This window comes from Chiloscyllium plagiosum, unplaced genomic scaffold, assembly GCF_037043375.1.
Source record: "Chiloscyllium plagiosum isolate Xiang-an unplaced genomic scaffold, Cpla_swu_hap1 HiC_scaffold_12, whole genome shotgun sequence".
NCBI classification, from domain to species: Eukaryota; Metazoa; Chordata; class Chondrichthyes; order Orectolobiformes; family Hemiscylliidae; genus Chiloscyllium; species Chiloscyllium plagiosum.
This window is the reverse complement of record NW_028270150.1, coordinates 22,694,550-22,708,276: the sequence shown is the minus strand read 5'-3', so window position 1 is coordinate 22,708,276 and position 13,727 is coordinate 22,694,550. Positions and strand designations below refer to the sequence as shown.

The 13,727-nt window shown below is 42.8% G+C and overlaps 1 protein-coding gene across 5 annotated transcripts in view; it reads right to left on the bottom strand.

Annotated features, from left to right (window-relative positions):
- Positions 1-13,727, bottom strand: part of LOC122555394 (cell adhesion molecule DSCAM) — a 706,376-nt gene that overhangs the window by 241,399 nt on the left and 451,250 nt on the right. For all 5 annotated transcript variants that reach the window (XM_087992496.1, XM_043701363.2, XM_087992497.1 and 2 more), the window contains one exon: positions 8,611-8,889. In XM_087992496.1, coding sequence (XP_087848622.1) covers positions 8,611-8,889 — 279 coding nt within the window. The remainder of the gene's footprint in view (positions 1-8,610; positions 8,890-13,727) is intronic.

Here is a 13,727-nt window from a genome sequence, read left to right as displayed (position 1 = left end):
GTACAAACAGCGTGCAGCAGTTATAACCAAGAACTTTAATAACTGGTATATAGACTAGGATAGTGTTAGTGTGAGGGACAGCAAAGAGCATGTTTTTCTAGATTGTGTTCAGCAAAGTTTCCCACAGCAGTCTGTGTCCAGTCCAACAAGAAAGGAGGCAAAAGAAAGCTAGATCTGGCTCTTGATAATGAGATGGGCCAAGCAGATCAAGTGACAGTGGGGGAACATTTAGGAGTCAATGATTATAAGGTTCAGAATGATGGTGGACCAATATATTGGTCTCTCCAGAGTAGGAAAAGTAAGCTGGCAGACAGCAGACTTCAATGAGGCAAGATAGACTGCAAAGATAAAGTTAGTTGGACAAACGGAAGCTGAACAATGGGCTGCTTTCAAAGCAGTGATGTTTCAGGCATTGTTAAAGTATTTTCCCTCAAAAGGGCAAGGTAGGACAGACAAAACTACAGCTCCCTGGGTGACAAAGGAGATAGAAATTGAAGAAGACTAAAGTGTACGTGTAATAGGTGTTGGGTACTAAATGTAACTGAAAAGAAAGCTGAAGACAGTAGGTTCAGTGGGGGGGAGCGCAGCAAGGTGAAAAGCCAATGAGAGCAGCAAAGAGGCATTATTAAAAAAAAGACTAGCAGGAAATTCCAAAATCTTCTCTAAGCACAACAATAGTAAAAGAGTAGCAATATAAGGCTGATTGGGGATTTGTACATAGAATCAAGAGGTATGGCTGACATGTCAAATGAATATTTTGCGTCTGTCTTCACCTATGGGGCAGGCTAGTCATTTGAAGGGTTTAAAATTCATAAGGGAGAGGTGTTGGATAAGCTGTCAGTACTTCAAATTACTGAGGCATTGAATGAAGTGAGATTGGAAATTGCAGAAGCATTGGCAATAATCTCTTAGCCTTCCCTGGTTTGAGGAATGGTGCTGGAGGACTGGAGAATTGCAAACGTCATATGCTTGTTCAAAACACTTTTCAGGTATGTCCAGCTGTTACTGACCAGCTATTTAATTTTGGTAATGGGGCAATCTCCAGAAACAATTATAATTAATAGTCACATGGCAACATCTGGGTTAATTCAACAGAATGAGCATGAATTCAATATCAGAAAATTGCTCAACTAACTTGCTGGAGTCTTTTGAGAGAGTTGGTGAGGGTGAAGGTTGTTCATGTGTTGTAAACAGATTTCCAGATGATGTTTGATATTATACCACATAGAAGACATGAGGAAAAATACAGTACATTGAACAAAAGGGGCAGTAGCAACATTGATATAGAATTGGCTGAAAGATAGGAAGTAGGGAGCAATGGTTTAATGGGTATTTTTATGCTCAAATAAGTTGAGGAGTTCCCCAAGGATTGTCATTGAGATCCTTGTTTTTTCTGATATACATAAATGATCTGGATCTTGGTGAACTGGGGACAATTTCAAAGTTTGTGGATGACGAAAAACCTGGGTGAATTATAAATTGCGAGCAGCGGAGAATTTCAAGACGATATTGATTAGTTGGACAGTGGGTACATAGGTGTCAGATGAAGTTCGATGCAGAGAAGTGTGATTTGATACATGTTGATGCAAAGAACATGAAGAAAGCAGTATAAAACAAAGAGTATATTCTAGAGGGTGTGGAGGAGCATAGAGACATGGTATACATGTAAATAAGTCATAAGTCATTCAAGGTTGGCAGGACAGGTAAACAGAACTGTGAATAAACATATTACATTCTGGGCTTTAATAATAGTGGGATAGAGTAGAAGAGCAGGGTGTGTCTCAGCTGCAGCATTGGCTGGGCACTTCTGGGCCCCACTGTTTAGGAAGGATGCCAACACTCTGGAGAGAGTGCAGAAAAGATTGATGAGAATGGTTCCAGGAATGAGGAACTTTAGTGATGAAGATGGATAGAGATGCTGAGATTCTTTCCCTTGGAGAGGGGTAGACTAGGAAGAAATGTGGTAGATTTCAAAATCATGACAGTTTTGGAATAGCTCGACAGAAACTGTTTCCACTCATAAAAGGATCAAGGGGCAACATTTTAAAGTGCTTTGCAAAATAAACAATTGCAAGCTGAGGAAAACTTCTCACACAAGTCATGAGAGCATGGAGCACACTGCCTGAAAGTACAATTGAGGCAGGTTCAATGGGGGGATTCAAGAGGGCATTGGATGATTCTTTTTAAAATAGAAACAATACAGGGGGTTAGGTGGAAAAAAACAGGAGATTGGCACAATGTCAAAATGTTCAGGGAGCCAGTGCAGATACAGTGGGACCACTGTAATAATTCTATAATCCTCTGACTGTTGCCAAGGCTGAAGTCAACTGCTTTTCCATTCTTTGGTGAACCCCAAAGTTGTCATAATAGACTCATAGGACAGAGAAGAAGATAATGAATCTGCTTCACCGATAATGTGAAATCCCGAGTCCAAGTGAATTCCAATTAAAAATGTAGTCGGTATGCTAACACTTGATAATAGAGGGTTGAAATGGTTAAGTGATTGATATGGTGAGAATGGACTTACAAAATGATTGAAAAACTGCCACATCATATGCTGGCCTGCAAATTTGAATTCTTGATTAAAAAAAAGATATTGTGGCACCATAGGTATGAAGTTGGTTGAGTTACACAAGAGAAGACTATATTTCATCCCTGACTTTTCTTGATTTATATTAAGAGCCCGGACTTGGGTGTACGGTGCTCAATTTCAAAATTTGCAGGTGACACAAAACTCAGAAGCATTGCGAAACGTGATGAGGAATATAAGAGATTTTAGAAGGACACGGAGAAACGGTGGCAGATTAGATGTAATTCAGCAACCTGTGAAGTGATACACTTTCGAAGGCGGGAGGACGGCTAATATAAACTGAATGGGCAGGGTTCTCGCAACAGTTGCCTGTAAGTTTTCCAGCTGTTTTCTGTGGAGATAGAGCAGGTAGAAAATACAGTTTTCTTATTGCAGTCCTGCCTGCCTTGATCACTCTGTGATTGAACGTTGACATGAGCAAGTTAACCAGCCTACCCTTGCCTGAACTGAGGCCTGAGATGGGAGATATTAATGATGACTGAAGGATCCTGCTATGTGGGAGCAGTGGTGTTATATGGGAGGAGCTCAGCTGCTCTGGATAGGAGGAGAGCATGTAATGTCACTCAGCCCTTGGGGGATGTGTTGGGGGGGAGGACGATTTAGAGGGGAGGAGACAGAGGCAGGTATGTGCCTCCATCAACAGCTTTTTTCAACTCATTAAGTTATAACCCTTCTCACGAGCATTCCCTCTTGCAGGCCTCTGCATAAATACCCCCATCTCCACCTTGGCCCTGTGGCTCAGTGGTTAGCACTGCGGCCTCACAGTGCCAGGGACGTGGATTCGATTTCAGCCTCAGGCAATTGTCAATGTGGAGTTTTCATGTTCTCCCCGTGTCTGTGTGGGTTTCCTCCAGGTGCTCCGGTTTCCTCCCACAATCCAAAGATGTGCAAGTTAGGTGAATTGGCCTTGCTAAATTGCCTATTGTGTTCAGGGACGTGTAGGTTTGGGGCGTTAGTCAGGGGTAAATGGAGGATAATAGGGTAGGAGAATGGATGCAGGTGGGTTACTCTTCGGAGGATCAGTGTGAATTTGTTGGGCCGAAGGACCTGTTTTCACACTGGAGGGATTCTATGATTGGTCACGCCACTCTCACCTCCTCCCCAACCTATGACCCTGATATTTGCCTGCTCCTGCAAGGCGTACACTCCTAGGCCTGGAGTCTCAGCTGTTGGTCAAGAGCTCTCTGAGGTGGTGCCTATTGCTGTGGAATGAGGGACAGAAGTACTGTCTGCAGTCAACCAGCGCAACAGAGAACCTGTTCCCTCTCGGGTGGAGGGGTAGAATAAACCATATGTAAAATCCTGCCAGAGGACACAAATCAGAGGGTGCACGGATCAGAGAGACCTGGAATTTACACAGGCACAAACTGTTGAAAATGGCAGGGCCAGTTGAGAAAGCATTTAATCAGCCATTCATCATAACAGTAAGGAAACTATGATGAACCAATAAAACTCTGTTCAGTTTGAACTGGGGTATTTAAAATCTGAAGGGGTCTGAGAGGGTAGATATCAAGGAGATGTTTTCACTTCTGGGAGAGTCTCAAACGAGGGAAAGTAGTTAGCGAGTATGAGGACATGCATTGAAAACTGAGCTGCGATGGAATTTCTTCCCTCAGAGGATAGTGAGCGTTTGGAATTCTACAGAGTTATGGAGGCTAGGTCACTGAAAAGATTTAAAGAGGATGTGGGTAGATTTTTGAAATGTCAGGGAGTATCTATGTTCACCTGACATGAAATAGTAGTTGTGGCTTGGGGCAGATCAGCCAATGATCTTGTTGAATGGTGAGGCAGGCTTGAGGAGCTGAAAAGCCTACTCCTGTTCCTATTTCTTGTGTTTTCATATTTTGCATTTAGTTTGGGCAACTTGAGAGCATTGGTCTTCTGACTTAAGGAAGGATGTTAATAATTTGGGAGCCATTCAGAAAATATTTACTAGACTCACATCTAGAATGACCAGGACACCATGAGGAAAGGCTGGACAAGTCTAGGTTTATATCCACGGGAATTCAGGGGAGCTTGAGGTGATTTGATTGAGCAATTTAACATCTTGAGGGGTCTTTGCAGGGTGGATGTGGAAAGGATTTTTCCACTTGAGGGAGAATGTAGAACAAGGGATCACTATTTAAGAATAAGGGGTTGTCCATTTAAAACAGGAGAGGAGGTGAACTCATTCTCACAAAAGATCATGAGTCTTTGGAATTTTCTTCCTTCGAAGTAAATGGAAGCAGAGACTTCGAATATTTTTCACGTATAGGAAATCAGAATCTTGATATCAAGAAAATGTAATGTTATCAAAGAATAAAGAATAGTACAACACAGGGTCAGGCCCTTCAGCCCACTAAGCTTCCACTGACACATGAAGACTTCCTAATCTAAAATCCTTTAGTTTCTACATTGTCAATATCCCTCTATTCCCTGCCTACTCATATATCTGTCAAGATGCCTGTTAAACATTGCTATTGTATCTGCTTCTACCATCAATTCTGGTAGCACACTCCAAGCACTTACCAATCTCTGTGTAAAAAAGAACTTGCCTCTCACATCTCTTTTAAACTTACCCTTAAACCTATGTCCCCTTGTAATTGATATTTCTATTCTTGCCTCTTATAATTTTGTAAACTTCTATCAGGTCACCCCCCCCCCCCGAGCCTCCAACATTCAGTAAAGACAAACCTCCTTAGAGCTAACGCTCTTTAGTTCAGACAAGATCCCTGAAAACCCCTTCTGTACCATCTCCAAAGCCTCCACATCCTTCTGGTAGTGTGGCAATGAATAATGTGCACAATATTCTAAACGTGGCCTAACTAAAATTCTGTACAGCTGCAATATAAATTGCCAATTTTAATACTCTCTGCCCCGACCAATGAAGACAAGTAGGCCATATGCTTCTTGATCATCTTATCCCCTTGTGTTGCCACTTTCAGGGAAGTGTGGACCCATACACCTAGATCCCTCTGCACGTTAAACTGTTAAGGGTTCTGCCATTTACTGCATACTGGCCTCCTGCATTAGATTCTCCAAGCTGCATCACCCATTTTAAAGAAAGGCTGGTTGGGCTGGGGCTTTTCTCACTGGAGCATAGTGGGTTGAGAGGTGACTTGATAGAAGTTATTAAATAATGAGAGGTCGAGATTGAGTTTACGGTTGTTTTTTTCCTTGGAATGAGGTTTTTCAGGACTAAGGGGGCACATTTTTAAGGTGTGAAAGATTTAAAAAAGACATAAAGAGACAAATGTTTTACACAGATTGTGGTTCGAGTGTGGAATGTATTTGCTGAGGAAGTGGTCGACACAGGTACAGTTGCAACATTTAAAAGACGTTTGGATGGATACAAGAATAGAAAAGGTTTGGAGGGACATGGGCCAGGAGCAGGCTCATGGGACTAGTTTATTTTGGGCTTACTTTTGGCATGGACTGGTTGGACCGAAGGGTCTGTTTCTGTGCTGTATGACTCTATAACTCTATGACTCAGATTTGTCTGGATTAAATTCCATCTGCATTGCTTCGCTCCAGTTTCCAGCCTATGTATGATCTGCTGTATCCTCTGGCAATCTTCCTCACTATCTGCACCTCCCCCAGTCTTTGTGGCATCTCCAAACTTACTAATCTGACCATCTACATTCTCCTCCAAATGACTTATGCATACTACAAGCAACAGATGTCCGAACACTGATCCCTGAGGAACACCACTGGTCACAGATCTTCAGTCAGAAAAGCACTCTTCCCACTTCTACTCCCTGTCTTTTATGACCTAACTGTCTTACCAGGCCATCGTGGATCCCATGTGACTACTGCCTGCCGTAAGGGACCTCGTCAAAGGCTTTGCTAAAGTCCATATTGACAACATCTATTGTCCTGCCCTCATCAATCATCTTTGTTACTTCCTCAAAAAAAGTCATTAAGGTGTGTAAGAAACAATTTTCCCCACACAAAGCCATGCTGCCTATCACTAATAAGTCCATATTTTCCAAACATAAGTAAATTCTATCTCTAATAATCTTCTCCAATAATTTCCCTACCACTGATGTAAGGCACATAGACCTGCAATTTCCCAGATTATCCTTGTTGCCTTTCTTAAACAAAGAAACAACACTGACCATTTTCCAGTCCTTTGAGACCCCTCTTGTGACCAAAGGGGATATAAAGATTTCACACAAGGCCCCATCAATTTCCTCACCGACCTCCCTCAGTATTCTGGGATAGATCCCATTAGGTCCTGGGGATTTATCTAAACACCCAAAAGTTCTCCTTTTTTATATTGACATTTCCTAGAATATCAGCATAACCCTCTCTAGACTCATAATCCATCATGTGATTCTCCTCGATGAATACCAGTGTGAAGTACTCATTAAGGAATTCAACCAGTCCTCTGTTGCCATGTAAAAATTCCCTCCTTTGTCTTTGAGTGACCTACCCTCTCCCGAGCAACCTTTTTGTTCCTAATATATGTATAAAATGTCTGAAACTTTCCTTAATCCATAAAACACCTTGATATTTTCCTTAATCCTGTTAGCCAAAGACATTTCATGGCTCCTATGGTCCTCCTTATTCCCTGTTAAACAAGGGCCAGTGGGAATGTGGGGTTATGAGATCATCAATGATCCACCAAATGGAAGGCAAGGCCCAGCAGGGTCCTGTTCCTAATTCACATCCTGGTATGAAACAGTAGCTGAGACTGTTTCTGGGTCATGTACGTCAATGGGGAGAGGGATTTTGAATTTTGACCAGGCACACACCCCTTGTCTCCCATCACCCTTAATTTGAACAGAGATGGGTTCATTGTCCAATGAAAGGCAGCAAATGAGTTCTCAAAAACATCCAATCAGAGGCCTTGTACCTTTAATAAAGCAACCAGTAAACTGCAAATGACTGAGAGCCAATGGAATATGGAGGACCTAGCGTGGTTCTGATGTGTTTACTTACAAAATAGGAAAGGCATCCAGATCACCGCTGTAGGAGTGAAAGGGGCGTAGGCTGGGACTGCTGAGAATCCCTGTACAGGATGGTATGGTGGCTCAATGGTTAGCACTGCTGCCTCACAACGCCAGGGACACAAGTTTGATTCCAGCCTTGGGTGACTGTCTGTATGGAGTTTGCATACTCTCCCCGTGTCTGTGCGAGTTTCCTCTGAGTGCGAGTTTCCTCCCCCAGTCCAAAGGCGTGCAGGTTAGGGGAATTGGTCATGCTAAATTGCCCATAGTGTCCAAAAATATGTCGGTTAGGTGCATTGGTCAGGGGTAAATGTAGAGTAGTAGGGTAGGGGAATGGGACTGGTTGGTTTACTCTTCAGAGGGGTCAGTGTGGCCTTGATGGGCCAAATGGCCTGTTTCCATACTGTAGGGATTCTATGATTTCAGGGCTGCGTTTCTGCCCAGGTTGACTGAACCTCTGGAGTACTGGCTCCCCAGGCACTTGCCTCCAGACGGTTGAACTGCCTGCCCCAATATTGTGTCCCAAGGTCGGAAACTGAATGGAAACCCCCAGGGAGCTTCCTTTATCTACTATTAACAAGGCTTTTAATGAGCCCTGCCATTTCTGAACCTCACTGCCTGAAAATAGCCAGCACTGGGACAGATGTCAGGAAACGGTTTTTCATCAGGCACTGGGACTTTTTGGTTCCCATTCACCTTTGGCTTCCAGCTCAGTGGGCTCCAGAATTCCTGCCATTCTGTGCACAACAGTCTACAAAGTCTGTGAAACCTTTTGAGAAGGATGCTGCAAAACAGTGACAAGAATAGTTCCAAGGAGGAGGATCGTCAGCAACATGGAGAGAGCTGGGGGCTGTTTTAAATATCCGTTGTTTCATAAATATAATCTCTGCCCCTACTCTGGGCTGGAGTAAAGCTGTGTGAGAAGACCTGTTGGAGGTCAGAACACCAGCCCTTTCGTGTACCCTGTCGTGTGACGGTCGGATTCACAATACATATCGTGCTCAGTGTAAATCAGAATATCAGCTTGGTTGCTGTTTTGGTCATCTAACTTGGCGTCTCTTGATGCAGGGCTGCAGCATTGTGCATTACCTCGGACAATCAGCTGGCTCTGGTGTTCCACTGCTGCTGCATCGTTGCTGGCAATGCACGTGTAGTTCCCATTGTGCATCAGGGAGAGGTTGGAGATCCTCAAGGAGCTGGTGAAGTCAATTTTGTCAATGGTGACTCCCAGGCTTGCAGGGATTGGACGACCATCTTTCTGCCAGGTGATTCTGATTGGCAGGTCCCCTGAGATGACCACACAGGGGATGAAGACACGCTGCCCAATGGAGAATCTTGGAAATTCAAAAGGCTGGATGAAAGGTGGAACTGACAGAGAGAAAAAAATACAGTTACTGAGTTGTCCAAGTCAACATGTGCAAGGATATGATATTCTGTTTTCTGAAGGCTGCAAATTCAAAATGACTACCAACATGACAATGTCTATAATTTAAATGCCTTCAACATTTCCTTAGTGATGGCTACTGATTGTTGAGAAACAGGACCTGCTTTAGCATTTGGAAGCAACATATTTCAAATTATATTCAGGATACCACTGAGGAGATAATCAGTGCATGTTAGCGAGAAAACACACTCTTGTAGTTTCAAAAGATACATACAGGAAATCTCTGAATCACAGAAAACCTTTCATGGTCATGCTCAAGGGAGCAGCTTTGTCAAAATTTGTGGCCATAGTGTTCTGGAGCTAGTTAGTGATCTAGTGGAACAGTGGGAATTAACTTCTCAACAATGACTGACTACTGGGGAATGAATCAAACTGAGAAAAGCTGGAATGAACAGTGAACTGAGACAAACCAGCATTCTGTCAGTACCCCACAGGAGTGCCAGCCCAGATTAGAGGAGTGGGACTTAAATTTATACCCTTCAAATCCAAATTCTACAGCAGTTGAGTTTAGCTAATGTTATTGAACAGTTATCTTGCTTTCAAGATGACCAAACTCCTAGCAGTTTCAGTTCTAAATGAAGCACAGTTATTTGGATTTGTCCTTACAAACATACAATATGTACAATACATACATTTTGTCCCATTTCTAATCAGATGCTCTTTTAAAATGAGTTGATGAACTCCTTTCATTGGGGGTTGACATTGCTTCAAATCTGATACCTTGCTGCTAATTTTGCACTTCTAGCTTTACATTTTAGTTTGATGCTTATAGCCTTTACGTGATTGTGAGCACAACAAAATACATTTGGTACTTTGCTCAAAGACATCAAATGTCAGAGCAGGCTCAAGGAGCCAAATGGCCTACTCCTGACCCTAATTCATACGTTCACATGCTTTCAGCTCAATTTCAAATGAATTTAAATGTCCTGACTCTGCAATTGTGAACAAGCAGTACTACCCCCAAGAGGCTACACTGGCAAGCATCAAGTAATTTTAAAGGTCTGACTATTAACATTTTCTGTACTTAGTAATTGCCTCTTTTACGTTGTCTTGCATTGAGTTCTAGCTGACCGACAAATAACTTGCAAATGGATTCCAAACAGAGCCTATTTACAACCCAGGGACTGCCTGTACCCAGTATTAAGAATTGCAAGGAAAGGTGAAGCAGAGAGTGGGGATAAAAGGGTCGTTCTCAGGATGGCAGACAGTGACAAGTGGTGTTCTGCAAGGGTCAGTGTTGGGACCACAATTTTTCGCTTTCTACGTTAACGATCTAGATGAAGGAACTGAGAACATTCTGGCTACGTTTGCAGACAGTACAAAGATAGGGAGAGGGACAGGCAGCATTGAGGAGGAGAGGAGGCTGCAGAAGGATTTGGACAGGTTAGGAGAGTGGGCAAAGAAGTGGCAGATGGAGTACAACATGGGAAAGTGTGAGCTCATGCACTTTGAAGGAACAATAGAGACATCGACTATTTTCTAAATGGGGAGAAAATTCAGAATTCTGAAGTGCAAAGAGACTTGGGAATTCTAGTCCAAGATTCTCTAAAAGTAAACTTGCAGGTTGAGTCAATAGTTAGGAAGGCAAATGCAAAGATGGCATTTATTTTGAGAGGACTTGAATATAAAAGCAGGCATGTACTTCTGAGGCTCTATAAGGCTCTGGTCAGACCACATTTGGAGTATTGCGCATAGTTTTGGGCCCCATATCTCAGAAAGAATGTATTGGCTCTGGAGCGTGTGCAGTGGATGTTCATGAGAATGGTCCCAGCAAACATATGAGCAATGTTTGAGCACTCTGGGTCTATACTTGATGGAGTTGAGAAGGATGAAGAGGGATCTAATTGAAACATACAGAATACTGAATGGCCTGGACAGAGTAGTTGTTGGGAAGATGTTCCCACCTGGGAGGAGAGACTAGGACCCGAGGGCACAGCCTTAGAGTAAAGAGAACACCTTTTTGAACAAAGTCATGATTTGGAGATGCCGGTGTTGGACTGGGGTGTACAAAGTTAAAAATCACATAACACCAGGTTATAGTCCAACAGATTTAATCAGAAGCACACTAGCTTTCGGAGCACTGCTCCCTCAACCACCTGATGAAGGAGTGATGCTCCGAAAGCTAGTGTGCTTCCAATTAAACCTGTTGGACTATAACATGGTGTGTGATTTTTAACTTTTTGAACGAAGATGAGGAGAAACGTCTTCAGCCAGAGAGTGGCGAATCAATGGAATTCATTGCCAATGAAAGCTGTGGAGGCCAGGTCAGTGAGTATATTTAAGACTGAGATAGATAGGTTCTTGAGTATCAAGGGTATCAAGGGAAACTTATCAGCCATGATTGAATGGCAAAGCACACTCGATTGGCTGAATGGCCTAATTTCTGCTCCTATGTCTTACGGTCTTATTGTCTTTTCTCTGGAAGGAGGACTTCAAAGTGAAATGCTCTAGATACACTAACTGAACAGAAAGGAGGGAAACGGCAACTGGTTGTTTTGCGGTACATTCCAAGACAGACATTGAGGAGCAAGAAAAGAAGTGGTGATGATGTATCACTCTGATTCTTAGCTGCTGTAGCACTTTTACATTCACTTTACCATCTGGAGCTGTGGCTAATGATGGGAGAGACTCCCACATTTCCTTCCATCAGATCACTGAACCCAAGTCATTCCCGTTCTTACTGCTGCAACTAGGGTGTGCTGGAAAGATTTGTGGATTGATATCAACCTGTCTGGTCACATTATGGAACATACTTGCCTTGGCCATCAAATTGGAACAAACTTGATGGGCTGAATGACCTAATTCTGCTCCTTTACCTTTAAGTCCTGATCTGGGATTTGAACCCAGATCTTCTGACAGGTTTACCAGACATTCAAAACAATTCACATCTAACTGCACCACCCTACCGATTTGAGTAACTACAATGCTTCAAAAATGTGCGACCTGTAAGAACATACTAGAAATGTTCTAGCATGGACAGCATCTGTGACGGCACAAACAGAGTTAATGTCTCTCTCTGTAGATGATTGCTGACCTGCTGAAAATTTCCTGAAAGCTCATATCCATTCAGATCCAAGTCATTAATGTAGACTAACAACTCAGAATCGAGAGTGTGCCACTGGAAAAGCACATCAGGAGAATCGACATTTCAGGCACACGCCCTTCATCAGATCACTCCTGATCTCTGGCATCTGTAGACCTCACTTTCTGCTGATGACTCAATACATATGTAAATAACTAGGGGTAGGTGGACAGCGGCTAGACTATTAATCCAAAGATCCAGATAATGTTGCAGGGCACTATGTTCAAATCTTGCAACAGCAGGTGGTGGAATTTGAATTTAATAATAAACTGGAATTAAGATGATGACTATGAAACCATTACTGATTATCAGGAAAAAACCCATCTGGTTCTCTAATCTGCTTGACAGAAGGAAATCTGCAACCCTTACCTGGTCTGGTCTACATGTAACTCCAGACCCATTGTAATGCAACTGACTCTTTACTGCCCTCTGGGATGAGCATGAATGAAAAAAAAGAAGGACATGACTTAGACATGATTGGAGAAAGTATAATCAGGACATTTGTCGATGACATGAGAATTGGCAGGGATATTGATAGTGAGGAGAATGGTCTCAGGCTACAGTCTGATATTGATCAGCTGGTACATTGGCAGAACAATGGCAGATGGAATTTGATCCCAATAAGTGTGAGGTGATGCATTTTGGGATGTCTATTGAGGGAAGAACCTACATAATGAATGGTAAATTTCCAGGGAATACTGAGGAACAAGGAGACCTTGGTGTACCAAGCACACAGATTCCTGAAGGTGTCAGCTCAGGTACAGAGGGTGGTGAAGAAGGCATACAGCATGCTTGCCTTCATTAGATAGAACATAGAATATTAGGAGCAAGGAAGTCCTGTTACAACTTTATAAAAGATTGTTTAGGCCACAGATGGAATACTGTGTGCAGTTCTGGTTGCCACATTTTCAGAAGGATGTGATTGCACTGGAAACATTGCAGAAGAGATTCACTAGGATGTTGCCTGGGATGAAAAGTCCCAAATTATGAGAGAGATTAGATAGGCTGGGTTTGTTTTCCTTGGAGCCAAGGACGCTGATGAAGGATCTGATTGAGGTGTATGAAATTATGAGAGGCACAGACAAAGTTTCTTGAGAGAGTCTTTTACCCATGACAGATATGTCTAACACCAGAATACATAAATCTGAGGTGAGTAGTAAGTGGTTTAGAAGGGATCTGAGGAAATATTTTTTCATCCAGTGACTGGTAGAAATGTCGAATTGGCTGAGAGAGTGGTGGAAGCAGGTACTCTTACAACATTTAAGAAACATCTGCATCCATGAACACTTAAAATGTCAGGGGATAATAGATTCTATGGAAGTGCAATTAAATGGGATCACTGAAGTTTGGTTGGTTGGCAGGGTGGGTTAAAGGGCCTGGTCATATGCTGTATGACTCTACAACTCTATTTCAGATTCCCAGTACCTGCAGTATTGCTCCCTTGTAAAGGCACTGTGGTTCAGTGGTTAGCCCTATTGCCTCAGAGCGCCAGGGACCTGGGCTCAATTCCAGTCTGGGATGACTGGCTGTGTGGAGTTTGCACATACTCCCTATGTCTGTGTGGGTTTCTTCTTCATGTTCTGGTTTCCACCCATAGTCCAAACATGTGCAGGTTAGATGGATTGGCCATGCTAAATTGCCCATAGTGTCAAAATTAGGTGGGTTAGCCATGGAGAATAT